The sequence below is a fragment of the Strongyloides ratti genome (genome assembly GCF_001040885.1).
Source record: "Strongyloides ratti genome assembly S_ratti_ED321, chromosome : 2".
Classification (NCBI taxonomy): domain Eukaryota; kingdom Metazoa; phylum Nematoda; class Chromadorea; order Rhabditida; family Strongyloididae; genus Strongyloides; species Strongyloides ratti.
The window spans coordinates 14,072,615-14,092,127 of NC_037308.1; the positions used below are offsets into that span (position 1 = coordinate 14,072,615).

General features: G+C 21.3%; 4 protein-coding genes across 4 annotated transcripts; 2 read left to right on the plus strand and 2 right to left on the minus strand.

Moving 5' to 3' along the window:
• Positions 1-4,034: 4,034 nt before the first annotated feature.
• On the plus strand, positions 4,035-4,595 carry SRAE_2000446900 (7TM GPCR, serpentine receptor class g (Srg) family-containing protein; the record flags this gene model as incomplete). Its single annotated transcript, XM_024643343.1, has 1 exon — positions 4,035-4,595. The coding sequence occupies one exon, from the start codon at positions 4,035-4,037 to the stop codon at positions 4,593-4,595; it is 561 nt and encodes a 186-aa protein (XP_024509022.1).
• Positions 4,596-4,871: 276 nt separating this feature from the next.
• On the plus strand, positions 4,872-11,652 carry SRAE_2000447100 (Astacin-like metalloendopeptidase; the record flags this gene model as incomplete). The annotated part of the gene is made up of 2 exons (XM_024643344.1): positions 4,872-4,922; positions 10,336-11,652. 2 exons carry the CDS (start codon positions 4,872-4,874, stop codon positions 11,650-11,652), a joined length of 1,368 nt encoding a protein of 455 aa, XP_024509024.1.
• SRAE_2000447000 (Reverse transcriptase domain and Integrase, catalytic core domain and Zinc finger, CCHC-type domain and Ribonuclease H-like domain and Aspartic peptidase domain-containing protein) lies at positions 5,346-9,878 on the minus strand (the record flags this gene model as incomplete). Its single annotated transcript, XM_024643345.1, has 1 exon — positions 5,346-9,878. One exon carries the CDS (start codon positions 9,876-9,878, stop codon positions 5,346-5,348), a length of 4,533 nt encoding a protein of 1,510 aa, XP_024509023.1.
• A 78-nt stretch (positions 11,653-11,730) lies between the features above and the next one.
• Positions 11,731-19,308, minus strand: SRAE_2000447200 (Cytochrome P450 4V2; the record flags this gene model as incomplete). Its single annotated transcript, XM_024643346.1, has 4 exons — positions 11,731-12,662; positions 12,712-13,206; positions 13,608-19,115; positions 19,170-19,308. The coding sequence occupies 4 exons, from the start codon at positions 19,306-19,308 to the stop codon at positions 11,731-11,733; spliced, it is 7,074 nt and encodes a 2,357-aa protein (XP_024509025.1).
• Positions 19,309-19,513: the final 205 nt, after the last annotated feature.

Sequence of the window (19,513 nt, forward strand, 5' to 3'; positions counted from 1 at the left end):
ACAAAGTTATTATCTAAAAATAAAGACAAATTAAAAGTTAATTAATAAAATTAAATTAAATTAATTTATGTTGTTTGTACTATTAGATAAACAAGAAATATAAAATAATAATGTTAAGATACAGTAATCTAAATAAATACTTAAAAATGAAATTTAAATAATTTCACGAAATATGAAATCATTAAAAAAAAACTACCTTATATATTATTTAAAAAAATTCACTTCTATTTTTGTTTTTAAAAAAAAAAAATTAAATAACAAAAGAACAATAATTAATTAAAATATATTTATCTACTGTAGTTTAAAAAAAATAAATAAACAATATAAATTAATAAAATAGTCTAGTAAATAGTTTTCATTTTTCAAGGAATGTTTTCTTTACTTTTTATTATTTTACTTATTTTTTAAAATAGAAAAAATAATTCTAAATATAAATTATGCATTTCCGTGCAATGTCTATTAAGTATTTTATTTAAATTCAAATTAATTGTAGAAGTATGCTTTTTAAGTATGAATATTTTAAAAAGAAAAAAGTGATAACATATCTAAATAATTGCTTTTTAATAAAAAGAATAATATATAATGCAAATAAATTCCCAATAGCATAAAAAAAATGGAAAAAAATTTTTTTTTTTTAATGAAAAGCAAACATAAAATAATTTTTTAGAAACTATTTTTAATATACGTCTATCCTGATTTAACTATTTTTAATTTTTCATATTTTTTCTACATGGGTAAAAAAGTAAAATATAAATATATGCAATATTGATGAAAAAATTTATTATTTAATTAAAACGTTCTTTAAATGTTACAAAATAACTTTAAAGGAACATGCAAGTTTTACTATTTGATTATAATTAATTTTTTATTTTAGTAATTAAATTTTTTCTTGGATTTTGTTTTATAATTGATATATTTTCATTTACATTCTATATTTTATTACTAATTTTTATTTCAAATCAAATAAAAAAAAAAGACAAATATATTTCTGGTAGTTTTTACAAAATAATTGTTTTTAATGGTATTTTGGATTTAATATTTATTATTGAAGAATATGTAACATATCGAGTTCCACAAATTGGAGTCTTTGAAAATTTTTATATTAATTTTTTTTCTAGAAATATTATTTCTGGAATATGTTACACATATTCAATATGTCAAATTATATTTACGTCATTATCAGGAATAACAATTACTTTCAATAGGTATTTTGCAATTAAATACCCTATACATTATCATTCTTTTTGGAGTGGTTGGAGATTATGTTTTTTTTGTATATGGCCATCATTTTTATCAATAATTATATTTATAATATTTTATAAACAAGATATAGGATATATAAAAACTCATATTGGTGGTATTACAGGATTTTATATAGATCCATACTTTAATAATTTAATATGGCAAGTAACAATAGCTATTCATTCCATTGCATTAATTACAAATGTTATTTTAAATATTTTTTTAATTTTAACAATAAAAAAATTAGGACTTTTAAAAAATAATAATAGAAAAAAAGAAGTCAAATTAGAAATATCAATGGCTAAATTTGCAATTTTATACTGTATATTTTTTGGAATGGTAGTAATTACTGAAGTTTGTATATCAGTTTCATCATATGTTGGAGCAAATGTTTTATCTGATGATATATTAACATTTTATATACTAATTGAAACTATAATGGTATTTTTTACACCTTATACATTATTATATCTTAGTAATGATTTTCGTAAAAAATTTTTTATTTTTATTGGTTTTCAAAAATTATATTTTATACCATGTTTAAAAAAATATAGTATAAGTACAAAATCTGTTAGCACGTTTCATTGAAAACATAAAATAATTCTTCAAAAATTTTAAAAAATATAAATATTTAAAAAAAATTCTTTTTTTATACTTTGACATATTGAATATTTTTTATACAATATACATTTTTTTTTTTAATCTTCATCTATTGTATTAATTTTTTATTTTTATCTTTATAATTGTTTAAAAGAACTATTAAAAAAGTTGTTGTCTATAATTTCACATATAAATTTTATTTTTAACAATGAAGAATTTTGGTAAGAAAAAAAAATTGAAGTAAACAGTAATTATAAATAGAAGATAAAAACAAAATAATAATCATTTTTATAATAAATTATTTATAGAAAATTATATGAATTAATAACAATATAATAAATTGATAAATTATAGGATAAGAAAAAAAACGAGTGAAATTACTTAAATAATTACTTAAGTTTATAAATAATTTTAAATTAAAAAAAATTTTTTTCAATAATTATAATTTAGTATATGATGCCAAAATTTTTATTCATTGTACTTTTTTTTTAAATAAAGAATTTATCAAAAATTTTAAAGTTTCTTGTATTTCAATTGTTATTTAATAACATAAAATTTCAATAAAATCATTTTTGTTTCAAATTAAATAAACAATTCTTGTTATATCATAAATATACTTAATATCAATATTATTATAATTAACTATTGAATAATTTTTTAAATATAAATTATGTCTTTATGAAGAAAAAATATATGAATTTAGTCATTTTATACAATAACGTAATTTCAATGGGATAAATTTGTTAGTGGTAATTAAAATGAGCAATCTTGTTATCTTGAAATAATAAGAATATTTTTCAGTATAATCATATATATCATATTTTTTCCATATTTTTCATGTTTTTTAACGTTATTTAACAAATTATATATTTAACTTTTTTTTTTATTATTAATTATTTAATTAAAAACATTAATAATGTTAAGAGAGTGTTTATGTATGTTTTATATTTAATAACAAAAGATATTTTATTCTTCTTTTTATAGAATATTGTTTTTCAGAAAATGATTGAAAATCACAATTTTTTTTAATATTAATTATAAAAATATTAAATATACATTTTATTTAAATAACAAAATAATAAAATTTTATAAATCAAGATAATGCAACATTTATATTTTTTTTTGTAATAATATAAAAGAAATTTTTATAATATTAAAAAAGATTATATTTATAAATAATAATTTTAAAAAAAATTACTATTTTAAATTTGTTATTTATATTTAAAAAATTAATGATAGATCAATTGTGATGTTTAATATATATGCTATTTTTGTTTCTTTTATTTAAAGTTTAAAAATCTTATAGAAGAGATTTTTGATGACTAAAAATTTTATTTGAAATATTTTAATAGATACTTGTGAATATATATAATTAAAAATTAGTTATCACACAATTTTTGCTCATTGTTTTCTTTTGAAAATTTATAAATCCAAAGTTTTTACTTTATTTTCACTTGTTACTAACAGACTATTTATAGTAGAAAATAAAATGAAATAAAATAATTATATATTTTTATTATAATTATTTTTTTTAAGTAACTGATTGAAAAAAAATTAAATGCAAAATTTAAATTTATGGGAAAAGTTTATCTGTTGCAAGTCAATTAGCATTAAATATACTTTTATATTTATAATAATATTGTTATTAATTTAAAATATTAGTTGATTTGAAAATAAAAAAAAAACTATTACATAAAAATATTTTTATTTACGTATTTATTTTCAAAATTTTTTATGGGATTAAAAAGAATTTGTAAGTTTATAGAAAAAAATAAATTAATATTGTTATTTTAGTTTTAAAAATTTTTCTTTCTTTAATCACTATATTTGATATAATTTCATATATACTTTATATTTCTTTAACAATTTTTCTTATTAAAAAAGTTAATAAAAAAGAAAATGATACAGGAAAAGGATTTTATACATTATTTATATTTAATTCAATTTTTGATATTATATTTATTACTGAAGAATATATAAGTTATAGAATTCCACAATTTGGAATATTTAGTAATTTTTATGAAAATATATTTTCAAAACATTTTTTATCTGGAATATGTTATATTTATTCATTATGTCATGTTAATTTTATTTTTCTTTCTGGTATAACTATAACATTTAATAGATATTTTGCTATTAAATATCCAATAAAATATAATTTTTTTTGGAAAGGATGGAAATTAATTATTTCTATGATATGGCCATTATTTATTGTAATACCTATATTTATAAAATATTATTCAATAAAAGTTCAATATATAAAAGATTATACTGGAAGGCAATCAGTTATTATTATTAATGAATATGATAATAATATTTTATGGCAGATTACTTCATATATTCATTGTATAACATTAACAATAAATGGTATTATGACTATTATTTTAATTCGTTTATTAAAAATAGAATTAAAAAAAATTATTGATACTAATAATTGTTATAAAGTTGATATATCAATGACAAAATATGCCATTATATACTTTATATTATTTGGTTTTGTTGTTATTGTAGAAATACCAATGACAATTGCATCAAATTTAGAATTTTATGATATTGCTAATGATTTATTAACATTAACTGTTTTATGTCAAAGTTTAATTGTATTTTATCCTTCATATGGATTACTTATTCTATGTAAAGATATTAGAATAACATTCTTTGAATTTATTGGTTTAAAAAAAAATGATACTATATCTCATATATTACATCAAAAAAAGAATACATCTAGAAAAAGAAGTCAACTTGTTAAATAATATATTTATATTTAAATAATTTTCATTTACTTTGTATATTACACATATATATATTTAATTTTTGTATAAAATAATTTTTAATTAATTCAGCTGTTTATTTATCTATAAAAAAGTTTAATATATAATAGTTTAAATTACTTTTGTAATATTTTATCAAATTAAATATTAATGTAGTAAACATAATGTTGATTTTAATTTATCATGTAAAGAACAGGTGATCAAATTACTCTATAAAAATGATTATATTAAAAAATATAGTTTTAAATTTAATTTATAATGATAAAAATATTCATATTATTATTTTTTATAATTCCATTTTCTTATGAGGTAAGGATACAGTTTTATTTTTATAATTATAATTATAAAGATAAGAATTGGTAAAATAAGATTCACTTGAAACCCCAATAGTTATTAAATAATTTATTTAAATTTAAGTCTAACAAAATAACTTTGGCCAAACTATATAAATAGCGATTATTAAAAATTATTAATTTACTTACTATTTTGTTTTTCTAGACTTTTCTAAAGTCCTATCTTATTGAGTAACTTCTCAATTATCCTAACCCCTATAAATACAATAATTAATTCGCTTATCACTAATAGTTTGGTATAATACAATATAATAAAAATGAAATAAATTAAATAATAAAATGATTATTTTCTTATCTTTTTATATTTAGTTAAAGTCATCGTTTTCCGTTTGATTGCTTTTATGCAATGAAAACTCTTAAATCACTGCTTCACCCCTATTCAGACTGATTTCGGAGCCTTCCGAATATCTGTCCAATTCACTTTATATAATTTACGTGATTTAGGGTCATTGTTTCTGAAGTAACAATGTAAACTGTCCGTAGCTAATACTTTAAATTTTTCATTTGCTTTATCCCACTTATCTGAATTCTGTTTCTTTAAAATAAAATAATCTCCAACTTTAAATTCATTTGATTTAAATATTTGATTCTTTTTGGATAATTTTCTATATAAGTCTGTAGTATATACTGCAGCGTATAATTCTTCTTGCTTATGCATCATTGGGATTACATATTTTGAAATGTCGTAGTTGTAATTCTCCAAATTAATGTTTTCTATATTTCTTAAATTATTTTCTTTAAACATAAATATTTCAAAAGCGTTGAAATTATTAGATTGTGTTCCTTTATTTAAAAAGTAAGTTGCCATTCCTAATAGATCTTTGAATTTAATTTCTTCATTTTTCTCTTGTCTAATTTTACTAAATGTTTCTTCTATTAATTTCAGGTATAATTCGGCAATTCTATTTCCATGAGTATAAGGCGCGACACTTATTAATTTTATCTGTGATATTTCAAAGAATCTTTTAGCTTCGTTACTATTTAAATATTTGGCATTATCCACAACTATAATCGTAGGTTTTGAATATAAATATATAAATTCACTTATTGCTTTAATTATTTTCTTGTCTGTAGGATCTCCTTCTATTTCTTTAGCCATTATAAATTTTGAAAATGTATCCACACATATAAGTATCACTTTTTCTTCTCCATTGAATTGAAATTTTCCGGATAAATCGCAACTCCATATTTGATTTGGGTAAGCAACATTTAAAGTTCTTTCATATTTAATTTTAGGATAATTATTTCTTAATAAACAAGTTTCACAATTTTCTGTATATGCCTTAACATATTTACTAAAATTTTTACTAAAATATCTCATATTCAAATTTCTTAACATTTTAATATATCCAAAGTGTCCTTTTTCATGTACTAATTCTACTAACTTTGGTATTATTGCTTCTGGAACATATGGTCTGAATTTCAAAGGATATTCTTCATCTACTTTTCCTAAGCAATTATTTAACTTTTGTAACTTATTATTTTGAATAAATTCTTGAGTTATTTCTTTATCTTGTTTTTGGTGTTTTATTATTTCTTCAATTGAATATTCTTCTAAAGAATTTATAATTTTATCTAAATTTTCTTTAATTTCTTCCTGGACTTTTCTTTCTTTTTGTGAACGTTTTGGTCTACCTGGTTTCTTCTTTAAAGATCCTTTTGGTCTTCCTGGTTTTCTCTTTAAAGATCCTTTTGGTCTTCCTCTTCTTTTTATATTACTTCTTATGGATTTTTCCACATTTTTCTGGTTTTTACCTATCTTCTCACCCTTTCTTTTTGATAAAAGTTTACTTTTATCATTTCTTTCTAATATGGTATTTAAATTAATTTTATTAATTTGTATTTCCTTTTCATCTCTTTCTAAATAATTTGGTGAAAATATTATTTTATTTTCTGTCTCATATACTTTCTTTTCTTCATTTTCTATGGCATGATCTATTAATCTTGATAAATAATCAGGAAATTTGTTATCTTTTCCTTTTATGTATTTAATAATGATTGTAGCTGGATAACAATTTATGAAGTTTATTAATTCCATATATCTATCATTCATACTATTATTTTGAATATATTGAATTGGTTTATGATCAGTTTCTATAGTTATTTCATTTCCTTTTAATAAATATGAAAATCTATTGAGAGCTATGCAAATTGCTTTCATTTCTAGATAACTACTATGTCTTTTTCTTTGAGTTCTTTTTAATTTCTCGCTAACTAATCCAATTAATATTTTATCCTTTTCATCATTCGGATTTACTTGAATTAATGAAGCTCCTATAGCTAAATCGCTTGCATCAGTTTTTAGAATAAATTTCCAATTATTTCTAGGATATCCAAGTGTAGGTGATGATAAAAGTTCATTAACTATATTTAAATAATTCTTTTTATCTTCTTCATCCATATAAAATGATGTTTTTTTTTTACCTAATTTAGCAAAAAGACGTTCTGCATTTACAGTAAATGTAGGTAATGTTTGTTTAAAATATTGAGTTCCAAATAAGAATCTTTGTAATTCTTTCTTAGTCTTAGGTATTTGTTTTATTAAATTAGAAATACTTTTTAAAGAAGGTGTATATCCTTTTTGGTTTAAAGTATATGCTAAATAATTTAATTCTTTTCTAAATAGTTTGGACTTGTAAATATTAAAATATAAATTATTCTTCTGAAATATTTCCAATATTTCGTTAAGTACTTCAGCATGTTTTCTTATAGCTTCTACTTCAGATTTTTCTTTTGGTAATGAAGTTATTACTAAGAAATCGTCGATATGTTGTATTACTTGACCATCATTCTTATATTTCTTTAATAATTCACTTGTTACTAATGAAAATTGAAATGCTGAATTTGTAGCTCCTTGTGGTAATGTTTTATAAGAATAAATATTTATTCCATCCGCACTAAATGAATATTTGGATCTCATTTCCTCTGGTATCAGTATTTGTTGATATGCATTACTGAGGTCTATTAAACTATATAAAATATTTTCTCCTCCTTTTATTCTTTTGAATTCTTCAACTGTATTTAAATTAGCTCCCGATTGTCTAATTGTAATTGAATTAATCAGTCTTAAGTCACATACCATTCTATAATTATTTTCAAGTTTCTCTTTATTTATTCCTTGAATTGTAGGTTTTCTTAATAATAAAATAGGGTGTACAAAATCAGGATGTTTTTCTACTTGAATCATATTGTTTTTCAAGTATGTTTCAATTATTTGATTTGCCATTGGCAATAAATTTTGAGGAACTTTATAAAATTTGAATTTCTTAAGTTCTTTATTATAATTATATTCTTGTCTTCCTGACATTAATGAAGGATTATATCTATCCATTTTTAAATCATATTTTTCCTGAAAGTTTTTCTCGGCTTCTTCTAAATTATTTAAATTCTTCAGCCAACTTTCCTTAAATGTATCTTTTATAATTGTACAATAAGATTTATATGAAGGTAATTTAATTTTTTCTTCGTATTCTTTAATTATCTCCTCGATATTAAGAATTTTCTTTTTCTTTAAATCAATGTATTTATTATATTTAGACAATGCATCTAATCCAAGTAAAATATCACATTGAGTTTCTTTAGGTAGATCTTTTATTAAGATTTTATCTAATTTAATCTCTTCATCATCTATTTTTATTGAAATTGATCTATCTCCCCAATTTCCAATTGTTTTATTTTCAATGCCTTCAATTATAATTTTATCTCTTGTCTTAGAGATTGATAATTGTTTGGCTAACTTATTACTTAAAATAGAAATTTCTGAACAAGTATCAAGTGCTGCTTTTGCTTTTATTTTTCCATTTATTAATATTTCTTTATGTAATATATTGGAAGAATCATCTTTTTCTTTATTTAATAAATTTATCCTTGTTTTAGAATTAGGATCCCATTTTGTTTTACTTTTACATTCTTTTTCAATATGTCCTCTATAATTACATCTATTACATTTGATATCCTTCTTTTTATCGTACTTGGAGCTTTGTGTATTATTCCTTTTGATCATAGAAGATAACTCCATGCATTCTTTTACACTAGCTACATAATAACTCCAATCTTTAGTTGTTTCATTTCTCATAAGTAATTTTATTTCATTTGGAAGTAATTGTCTTAGGAGATTTTTATTTTCGAAGAATATTCGTTCTTCATCCAATGTATTATATAAAGTTCTAATATTTTGATCAATCAAGGCGCTGATTTGATCAATATTAGATTTATTTAATGGCATATTCTTTATCTTTTCAATATTTAATTCAGCTTCTAATATTGAGCATTTTCCCGTAAATTTATCTTTAAGGAATTCAATTAAATTATTGAATGTTGTATATTCTTTAGCTTCAGCAACTATTTTTGCTACTCTTCCTTCTACATTTAATAATAAATGATCTTTTAATAAATCTTCTGGTATTCTATTAACTTTGCAATAACTATCAAATGTTTGATACCACGTAGCAAATGATTGTTTTTCATCAAATTTCTTAAGGGCAGAGAAATTTTGTATGACTATTGTTTGTTCTTTTGATAAAGAATTATTTCTTTTCTCTATTTTTCTATTCATTATATTGAGAGATTCATTGCTCTTTTCTTTATCTTTATTTAAAGTGTTTTTATGATAATCCGTTAAATTAGATAGTTGAGCAATAACCATTTCTAATTGATTTTCTAATCTGCTCAATCTTTCATCGTTTTCTTTCCTAATTTCATCATAATTAGTGTTGAATTGTGAAGTAGCATCAGTATTTGCTATTTCTTCTAATGGTAATTCCGTATTGCTTCTGGAATTTATCTCCATTTCATCTTCTCTTAAATTGCTCATTCTTGAAGATTCTCTTCTATTTTCAGCAATTATTCTTTGATATGTTTCCTCGAGTGTATCCTCGTCATCAATTTGGGTGTTCTTTCTAGTGTTTTTCATTATTTTTCCTTTTCTTGCGGTCCAGTTTTATTTTTATAATTATAATTATAAAGATAAGAATTGGTAAAATAAGATTCACTTGAAACCCCAATAGTTATTAAATAATTTATTTAAATTTAAGTCTAACAAAATAACTTTGGCCAAACTATATAAATAGCGATTATTAAAAATTATTAATTTACTTACTATTTTGTTTTTCTAGACTTTTCTAAAGTCCTATCTTATTGAGTAACTTCTCAATTATCTTAACCCCTATAAATACAATAAATTAATTCGCTTATCACTAATAGTTTGGTATAATACAATATAATAAAAATGAAATAAATTAAATAATAAAAATTGATTATTTTCTTATCTTTTTATATTTAGTTAAAGCCATCGTTTTCTGTTTGATTGCTTTTATGCAATGAAAACTCTTAAATCACTGCTATACTTTTAATAAATAAAAAATTTTTAGGTTCCAAGAAATATTAATCGTTTTCTTACCAGAGAATCATTATCATCAAAAGATCGTGAAATGTTTGATAAAACTGTTACTGTTTTAGATAAATTAGAAGAATATAGTGATAAAATTAATGATATAAAAAATAAAACAGATGATGTTGAGGTTGGTGTTATGTCAAATCCTGATATGTTTCAAGGGGATATATTTTTATCAGAAAGTCAAATAAAAAAAGTTAAAAAGGATTTTGAAGTGGATAATAATTTACTTAAAAATAAATTAAGAAAAAAAAGATCAGCTATTTTAGAAAATATGCCACGTTTTTGGGATATATCAAAACCAATAAAATATTTTGTTAATGATGGAAATACAGACATGATAACTGAATCATTAAATAAAATTACTTCTGAAAGTTGTATTTCTTTTGAATATAGTCCAACGTTATTTACTGGTCCAGGATTTAGATTTTATAGAGGTGTTGGTTGTTGGTCATGGTTAGGAAAAATAGATAATGCAAATCCTCAAGATATTAGTCTTGGAACAGGTTGTGATGCTATTGGAACTATTCAACATGAAGTTTTTCATGCATTAGGTTTTGTTCATGAACAATCACGTCCAGATAGAGATTTTTTTTTAAAAATTCATAATGAAAATTATACTCCTGATAAAGCAACAAACTTTTATAGATATGGTTATGGAAGTGCAAATAATTATGGTATAATTTATGATTATGGTTCTGTTATGCAATATTATGCTAAATCATTTAGTTCAAATGGAGGTGAAACAATGACACCTAAAATGAGTTTTTTTGATAATGTTATGGGACAAAGTGTAGGGTATAGTCATTATGATTTAAAACTTTTAAATACCTATTATTGTAAAAATGTTTGTACATCATCAATAATATGTAATAATGGTGGATTTCAAAGTGTAAAAGATTGTTCAAAATGTAGATGTCCATTAGGATTTTCAGGAATATCATGTAATGAAATTGAAGAACGATCTTCTACATGTACTAATAAAATAAATTATTCCAATTCAACAAAACAAACTATTAATGTACCGTTAGGGGCAAAATGTTTTTATTATATTGAAGCACCAATAGATAAAAAGATTATGCTTGTTATGAAAGATCTTAAATATAATGGTTATTATTATACTCCATGTAATGCTGAAAATGGAGTTGAAATAAAATATCGTACAGATATGGGATTAACAGGTGGAATGTTTTGTAAGCCTTTTAGTAATGAAATTTTAATTTCACAAGGTAATAAACTACTTATTGCTGTTCCTGGAAATGTTAAAATGCAATTTACATTTCATTCTAAATAATTTTTTTTTTATAAATTTTTAAATATTTTAAAATAAAAATTATTTTTATTAATAATTGTTAAAAGATAATAAAAAAAATTAAACTCTACTTTCAAAAATAATAGGAAAACCTTTGTCTGAATTAGTTACAATTTGAGGAACCATTTTTAAATAATCAAAAGGATAATTTGTTCGTACTCGAAATCTTCTTAATATCCAAACACTTATTATTTTAATATTATGATTAGCAAATTTTTGTCCAATACAATTTCTTGGTCCTGCACTAAATGGAATAAAATCAAAAGCTGATCGATTTGCTGTATTTTCAGGAAGAAAACGATTTGGATCAAATTTATATGGTTCAGGAAATGTTTTATCATTCATGTTACATAAGAAAGGCCCTAAAACAACATCTGTTCCTTTTGGAACTATATAACCACCAATATTAACATCATTTTGAAGTCTTCTTGCCATAATAGAAACTATTGAAAATCTTCTTAATACTTCTTTTAAAACTATATCAAAATATGACATTTTATTAATATCTTCATGAGTTACAACTCTTTCATTTTCACCAAAAATATCAAAAATTTCTTCATAAACTTTTTCTTGAATTTCTGGATGAGTTGCTAATGACCATAAAAGCCATGCCATTGTAGCTGAAGATGTATCAAATCCACCAAATATAATACTATCAACTTCTTCTCTAACACCATCCATATCTATTTCATTATTTTCATAAAGTTCTAATAACATTGAAATAAAAGTTTTATGCTTTATTTCATTACTAGTTGATTTTTCTTTTAAATATTTTTTATGACTTAGTTGAATTAAATCATTTCTAAACTTTCTTAATGTTTTTAAATATTTATCTTTTTTAAATCCATTTCCAGAGAGATAAAATAAAAGTTTATTTTTATAAAAAATATTTATTGATGCAATATATGCCATTTCAGCAAAACCTTCTACTGCATGAAGATATGAATCATTTGGATTTGATTGACATTTTAATTTATGACCAAAAGCTGTTCCTATAATAAATTAATAATTAAATAATTTAAAAAGAAAAAAAAAACTTACTCATAATCATATCAAAAAGACATCTTTTCATATATCCAAGTACTTGAACTTCTTCACCTGTATTTTTAAAGTTATTTAATATATCAACTAATACTATAGCTTCTTCATTAAAAATACTATGATATTCAATTAACATTTTAAAATGAAAACTTGGATTAATTAATTTTCTTCTATACTTCCATTTTTCTCCAGAACCAGTAACTAAACCTTCATTCAACCATTCTCTTAATAAATCATAAGTACTACCTTTTGTAATCTCTTTTGGATTATCAAGAATTATTTTTTGAACTTCTGGTGTTGATAAATAAACAATAACATGATTTCCAAACCAAATTTTCATAATTGGATAATTTAATCTAATCATTTTTTGAAGAATTTCATATGTTTTATCCAATACATATGATGGAGGACCTTGAAATTCTAATAGACTACCTATAATTGGTAATCCATTATCACCAGGAATTTTTTCAAGATAAAATAAAGTACGTCTCCTTTCTTTATACCATAAAAATATTTTTTTAATAATAAAATATAGATATATAGGAAATATAATTGTAAGTAATTTATAAAAAAGCATTTTATCATTATAATTTTTTTTTTTTGATAAGAAAATTTTATATGAAAATTTGTTGATTGTACATCATAAAATAACAGTAAATTAAGTTGTTACAAAATTTTCAATTATTTTTATAACATATTAATTAAATGTTTGAATTATAATTTTTACAACTATAATTATTTTTCTAATCATTTTTTTTTAAAAAATTCTAATGAAAAACACTTTTTTAATTACATTTTTTAATGAGAAAAAAAAATTACAGATCATTGTAAATTTTTATGTTCATTACAGTGAATTGTTTGAATCATTCTAAATGAATGTCCATCATCATCAATACCATTGACAGAAAGAATAAAAGTTGGAATTTCACAGGAAAAAAGATCTTTTGTAATATATTCAAATCCACATTTTTCTCTTGATATTAAACTACTTGACCATAATAAATTTTCTCCAGTCAAATCATGAATTTGTGCATAAGTTAAAGTACCAAATGGTGTGTCAGCAACAATAGCATTTTTTTCATAGCCAGCTGTAGTGTATTGAATAGAATAATCAGAATGCCTACCACTATCTTCACCAATATCTGGATTAAATGCTATGTGTGGAGGATTATCTTCTAGAACTCTGGCTGATATATGACAAAAATGATTATTATCATTTTTTGTTATTAATTTTATTTTCCATACACCTGGTATTAATTGAATAGATGGTGTTCTTATTAATATTAACCAATTTGTTTGTGTTTTAATTTGACCACTTATTTCAATTTCATTATTATATGGATCAAGAATTTGTATTGTTGATTCTGTTGAACTATAAATATCTAAAACAAGTAATGTTCCATTTGAACCCATTTGTATATATTCAATTAATTCTGTACATGGATAACCATATTTTTTTGTTATTGTATATGTATTAATTTCAGTTATTAATAAACTATTCCAAAAACCAATTAACGTTGAATAATTTGGTACTTGATAAAAATTACCACCTGATGAGTAGGCAATTTTAAGTAATGAATCTATTTTATTATCATTAAATGATACATTTCCTGGTAAATTTTTATCACCAATAATTATAACATCAACTTTTGTATATTTATAAGCAATATTATTTAATGCATCTTCAATTTTATTATAATCTTCAGCATTTGAATTAGTTATTACATAAGCTTGTGATAATGATGGAATTGATTGATTTTTTAAAACATTTATAATAGCAGTTAAAATTAATCTTGAATAACTATAATTAATAATTTCTTGAAAATTTTTCATTATTTCATTTTTAATAACATTAATAAAATATGTTTTATTTGTTGTATCATAAACATTACTAATTCTATTATCTGGTAAATATGATGAATCTCTAAAAACAATTCCAATATAACGTGTAAATTTATTTTTTTTTACACGTTCTGTTTCATCTAAAATATTTAATAATAATTCTTCAATATTAATTAAAACATTTTTCATTTCACCAACCATTTCACCATCTATAATTAAAATAAAAGCTTTATTATTATTATCTAATCCAGAGGTATTATTTCCATTTTTTCTTGTACATACAGCTACTGTACAATGATCACCAGTATATCCATCATTACAAATACATTTTTGATAAGTATTATCAGGTTTTCCATATAAACATTGAATTGTATCACAATTATTACCAGTCCAAAAATATGAACAAAAACAATTATTAGCCATAGGAATTCCACCATTTTTACATTCACCTTTAACAACAATATTTGAACATGATATTGGTAACATTCTTTGAAATACATAACCAAATCTATCAACACCATTAATTAATATTTTAAAATTATTTGATGGACAGATAAATTTTGTTGAAATATATTGATATAAACAATTATCTCTTTCAGTAATATTTCCTTGATCAAGAAGAGACATATCATTTAAAGGAAACATTAAAAAATTTAATAAATTTCCTTTATTATTAGGTTCTAAAATATTTTGTAGTCCTGTAGAATGTACTAACATATAATTAAGAATATTATTGCCTTTTGATGGATTTGGACTTCCAAAATCATCAAATTGATTTAATGAAAATGTAGTAAATAGATGAATATTTGTTTGTGATGTAATTTGAACATGACATGGTCCATCAACAGTTTGTAATTTAATTCTCCATAAACCTTTTGATAATTTTTTATTATCAATATCTTTTGAAGTATTATCAAAATCATAATTATTTTTAACACATGAATAAGATCGTCTACTTGAACATTCTCCTGTCATCCAACCATTTTTATTATCATTAGTTTGATTTAAATTATAATAAACACATCTATATATTAAATTTGGTTGTTCCTGAGCCCAATCAATAAATGAAGATTTAGATAATGGTAATGAATTTGAATTTTTTTGATCCCAAACAAATGAACCATTTTTTTGAAGATCATTTAATCCTATCCAAAATTGTGTATTTTGTAAATATTTTTCAAAAAATATTTTATCATCTTTATTATAAATTGTGGCAAGATTAGCATTATTATTATTACATGATTCTTTAGCTTCTTCCCAACTAACATTAGAATCTACAAATAACCAACAATGATCATCATAACTTATCCATCCATTATCACATGCTTTTATAATTTTATCAATCCTATTTCCATAGGCATAATCATTATAAATATTTAAAACTGAACTATAATTATATTGAGATGAAGAATAAATATATGGTTGAAGGTATTCAGGATCATTAATTAAATTTCCATGAATATTTATAGTAACTGTTTCTGTTTCTGAATCAATTGGAAAATTTATTGTAATAGGATCTATAAAACAATTTTCAATATAATTTTCATAAATTAATTGTGACAAATATTGTGAAGTAATTGTTTTTAAAATTTTACCCGACAATACTGGTTCAATATTATAAAATGAACCTCGTGTTAAAGAGATAAGTTCAAAGAGTGATTTCATTTCAGGATTATTAATTAATGAATTTCCACATGGTGCTCCATTAACTTCAACAACATTTAATTGAATTTCTAATAGTTCCAAAAAATTTTTAACTTCATTAAATTGTGAAGTTTTTTGTACTGGAATACCATTTATAAAAACATAAAAATATCCATATTTTGATGTATTTGGATCAAATAACATTTTTTGCATTCCTTCATATAAATTAAGTGAATTACAAGAATAAATATCATCATCCATTACAGTATTTTGTAACTTTTCTAAACCAATAATAAAATCATTAGAATTACTACTATTTACATAAATATTAGTTGAATTATCATTAAAAGTTATTACTTGATAAAATGAAATAAAATCTTTTGCTCCAATTTTAATTTCTTGAATCATTTGATGAGAATATTCTAATAAAGAATTTATCATTGTTCTTGTTGTCATAGATTCATGTAAAAGAAATGTTAATGATTTTTGTGATTTTGGAAAATTATCATAATCATTTTTATCTGTACATTCAATTTTTTCACAAAATTTTCCTGTATAACCTCCACGACATTCACAATAACCATTCTTTGAATATCCATCATTTTGGCATACTAATTTTTGACATTTATTACCTGTATATCCTTCATTACATATACATGTTGTATTATTTCCATTACCAATACTTGAACCACCATTCTGGCAACCAGATGGTGGAATAGGTGTTGGATTGAAAGCAGCACAAAAACCTGATTTTGTTCTTTGTATTGTATTATTCATTACATCAGAAATAATAACATTAACATAAAATTTCATTTCTCTTGTTAAACATTTCCATGATCCAAAAAATAAATGATAATGGCAACCATTACGAAATATACCATTACTTGAGTACAATATTTTTCTTTTTCCATTTTGTATATCATTTGTCCAAATTAATGCTTCAATTAACAAATTATCTGTATCATTTGGATATATAAATTCATTAATTTTACCAACTAAATTATAATCATTATTATATATTGGCATTCTATAATCAATATCCTCTATCATTTTTATTGATGTTCCTATTGATAATTTATATTTTGTTGTTCCAAAAATTCGATATTGACATGGTCCTGGACCAGAACTTTCAAATTGTAATTCATAATTTCCAATATTATTTGAAATAAAGGATAATATTTTTGTATCACCAATAGAAGTTTCATTAAATGGAAGTAGTAAATTTCTATTAGAATCAAGTATATTAAAATTTGCATTATTACTAGAAATAATAAATGTAAATGATTTTATTGAATCATCAATAAAAAATGTTTGATATTTTGGGGCATAATGACATGAATCAGAAAAATCATTTTGAAGAAGGATTCCTATATTATTAATAGAATTTCCAATTTTTGTTACCAAATTATATGTATCATATTCATTATCAATTCTACTTACTAATCCTTGTGACATTTGAGAAATATAAAATAAACTTTTATAATTATTATTAGATGTATCAATTATACAATCTAATATTGTTGATTTTAATAATATAAAAAATATAGGTCCTTGAAAATAAACAATATTATTTAATAATTGACCTTTAATCTCTTCAGAATCACCTGATAATCCATCACTAAAAACAAAAATAGGTGATTTTGTATATATTTGTAATGAATTTATTTGTAATGCTGTAAGTAATGCCATTTCTAAACTTTCTAAACAGTCATTACTTTTATAAAATTCTAAATTTTTAAGTGCATCATAAAAATCATTGACATAATCAAATTCATTAATATACATAATTTCATTATTTGCTACACCAACAATAACATATTTAACAAAATATTGAGAATTATTTAATTCATAATTTGATAAAATATTTTTAGCAATGTCTATTATTGTTTTTTTATATGAAACAATTGATAATGTTGTTTTAATAATAAATGTAAAAACTTTTTCATTACTATCAAAATCATGATCAGATAAATCAGAACAAATTATATCTTGACAAAATTCACCACTCCAATAATTCATACATATACATTCATTATTTGGACCTAATGTTCCATCATTAAAACATAACTTATTTTCACATTGTCTTCCAGTATAATATTTTGTACAAGAACAATATGATGAAGTAGAAGAAGTTTTTATTAATGTTCCATTATTAAAACATTTATTAATAGGAGGAAAAGATGTTGGTGCTAATTCTGTTGTAGGAATAGTATTACTTTTACAATTAAAAGTATAAAATCTTTGATAATCAAATCCTTCATTATCTTTTCCATTTATGTAAAGAGAATTATATCCCATTGTTGTACAAATGAATGGTCCAACATAATTATTAGCAGAACAATTTAATCTTTCATTAACATTATATATATATTTATTACCAATATTAGTTTTAATAATTACATTTTCTGGAATAACTGAATTATTTATACCAGTCATTTGAAAAGCAAAATAAGATGATTCACCAATAGATGGAATTTTTTGTATTCCATTATTTCCTACTGGTATTTCATCTTGTACATTATCATTAGTTAAATCATTAATAAAACCACCATCACTAACAATTGATGTATCAGAAGATATAGATAAAGAACAGGGATAATTATCAAATGAAGAAATAGAATAATAAAAAATACCACCACTATTTAAATCATATATATTACAATATTTTGCTATATATCCATAATTTTCAATATTTTGATCTGAACATGGTAATATTTCAACATTTGATTTATCATATAATTCTCCAGTTGGATAACCAGAACCTAATGAATCAATAAGAATATATAAATTTTTCATACTTGAATCAACAGGAAAATTAAAAGTTTCATTACAATTTTTTGATGTTCCAACTAATATTCTTTCACCATTACCATTCATACCATCATGATGTAAAATTTTATGTTTTATTTTACATGTAGCTTTAAAAGATATATTTTTAATAATATATTAAAAATAAAAAAAAAAAAACTTACGTAATGAAGAATATATTGGTAATAAATCATTTTTTATTAATTTATTATTTTGAGAAATATATGATTTAAATTTATTAATATTATTTAATTTGTAACAAGGAAAAAAAATTACAAGTAATAAGATTACATGATTATTCATTGTATTAGCAAATAATTTTTCATAAACTTTTTATGATTTAAATTTAATTTTCATTTTGATAAGAATGATTAAATAATGAATCAATTAAAAATATATTTGATATGAATGAAAATAATTAAGGTTTTGATTTCTAATTGATAAAAATAGTTTTATTATAATTATTCTTAATATATAAACTAATTAATATTATTTTATATAAAATATA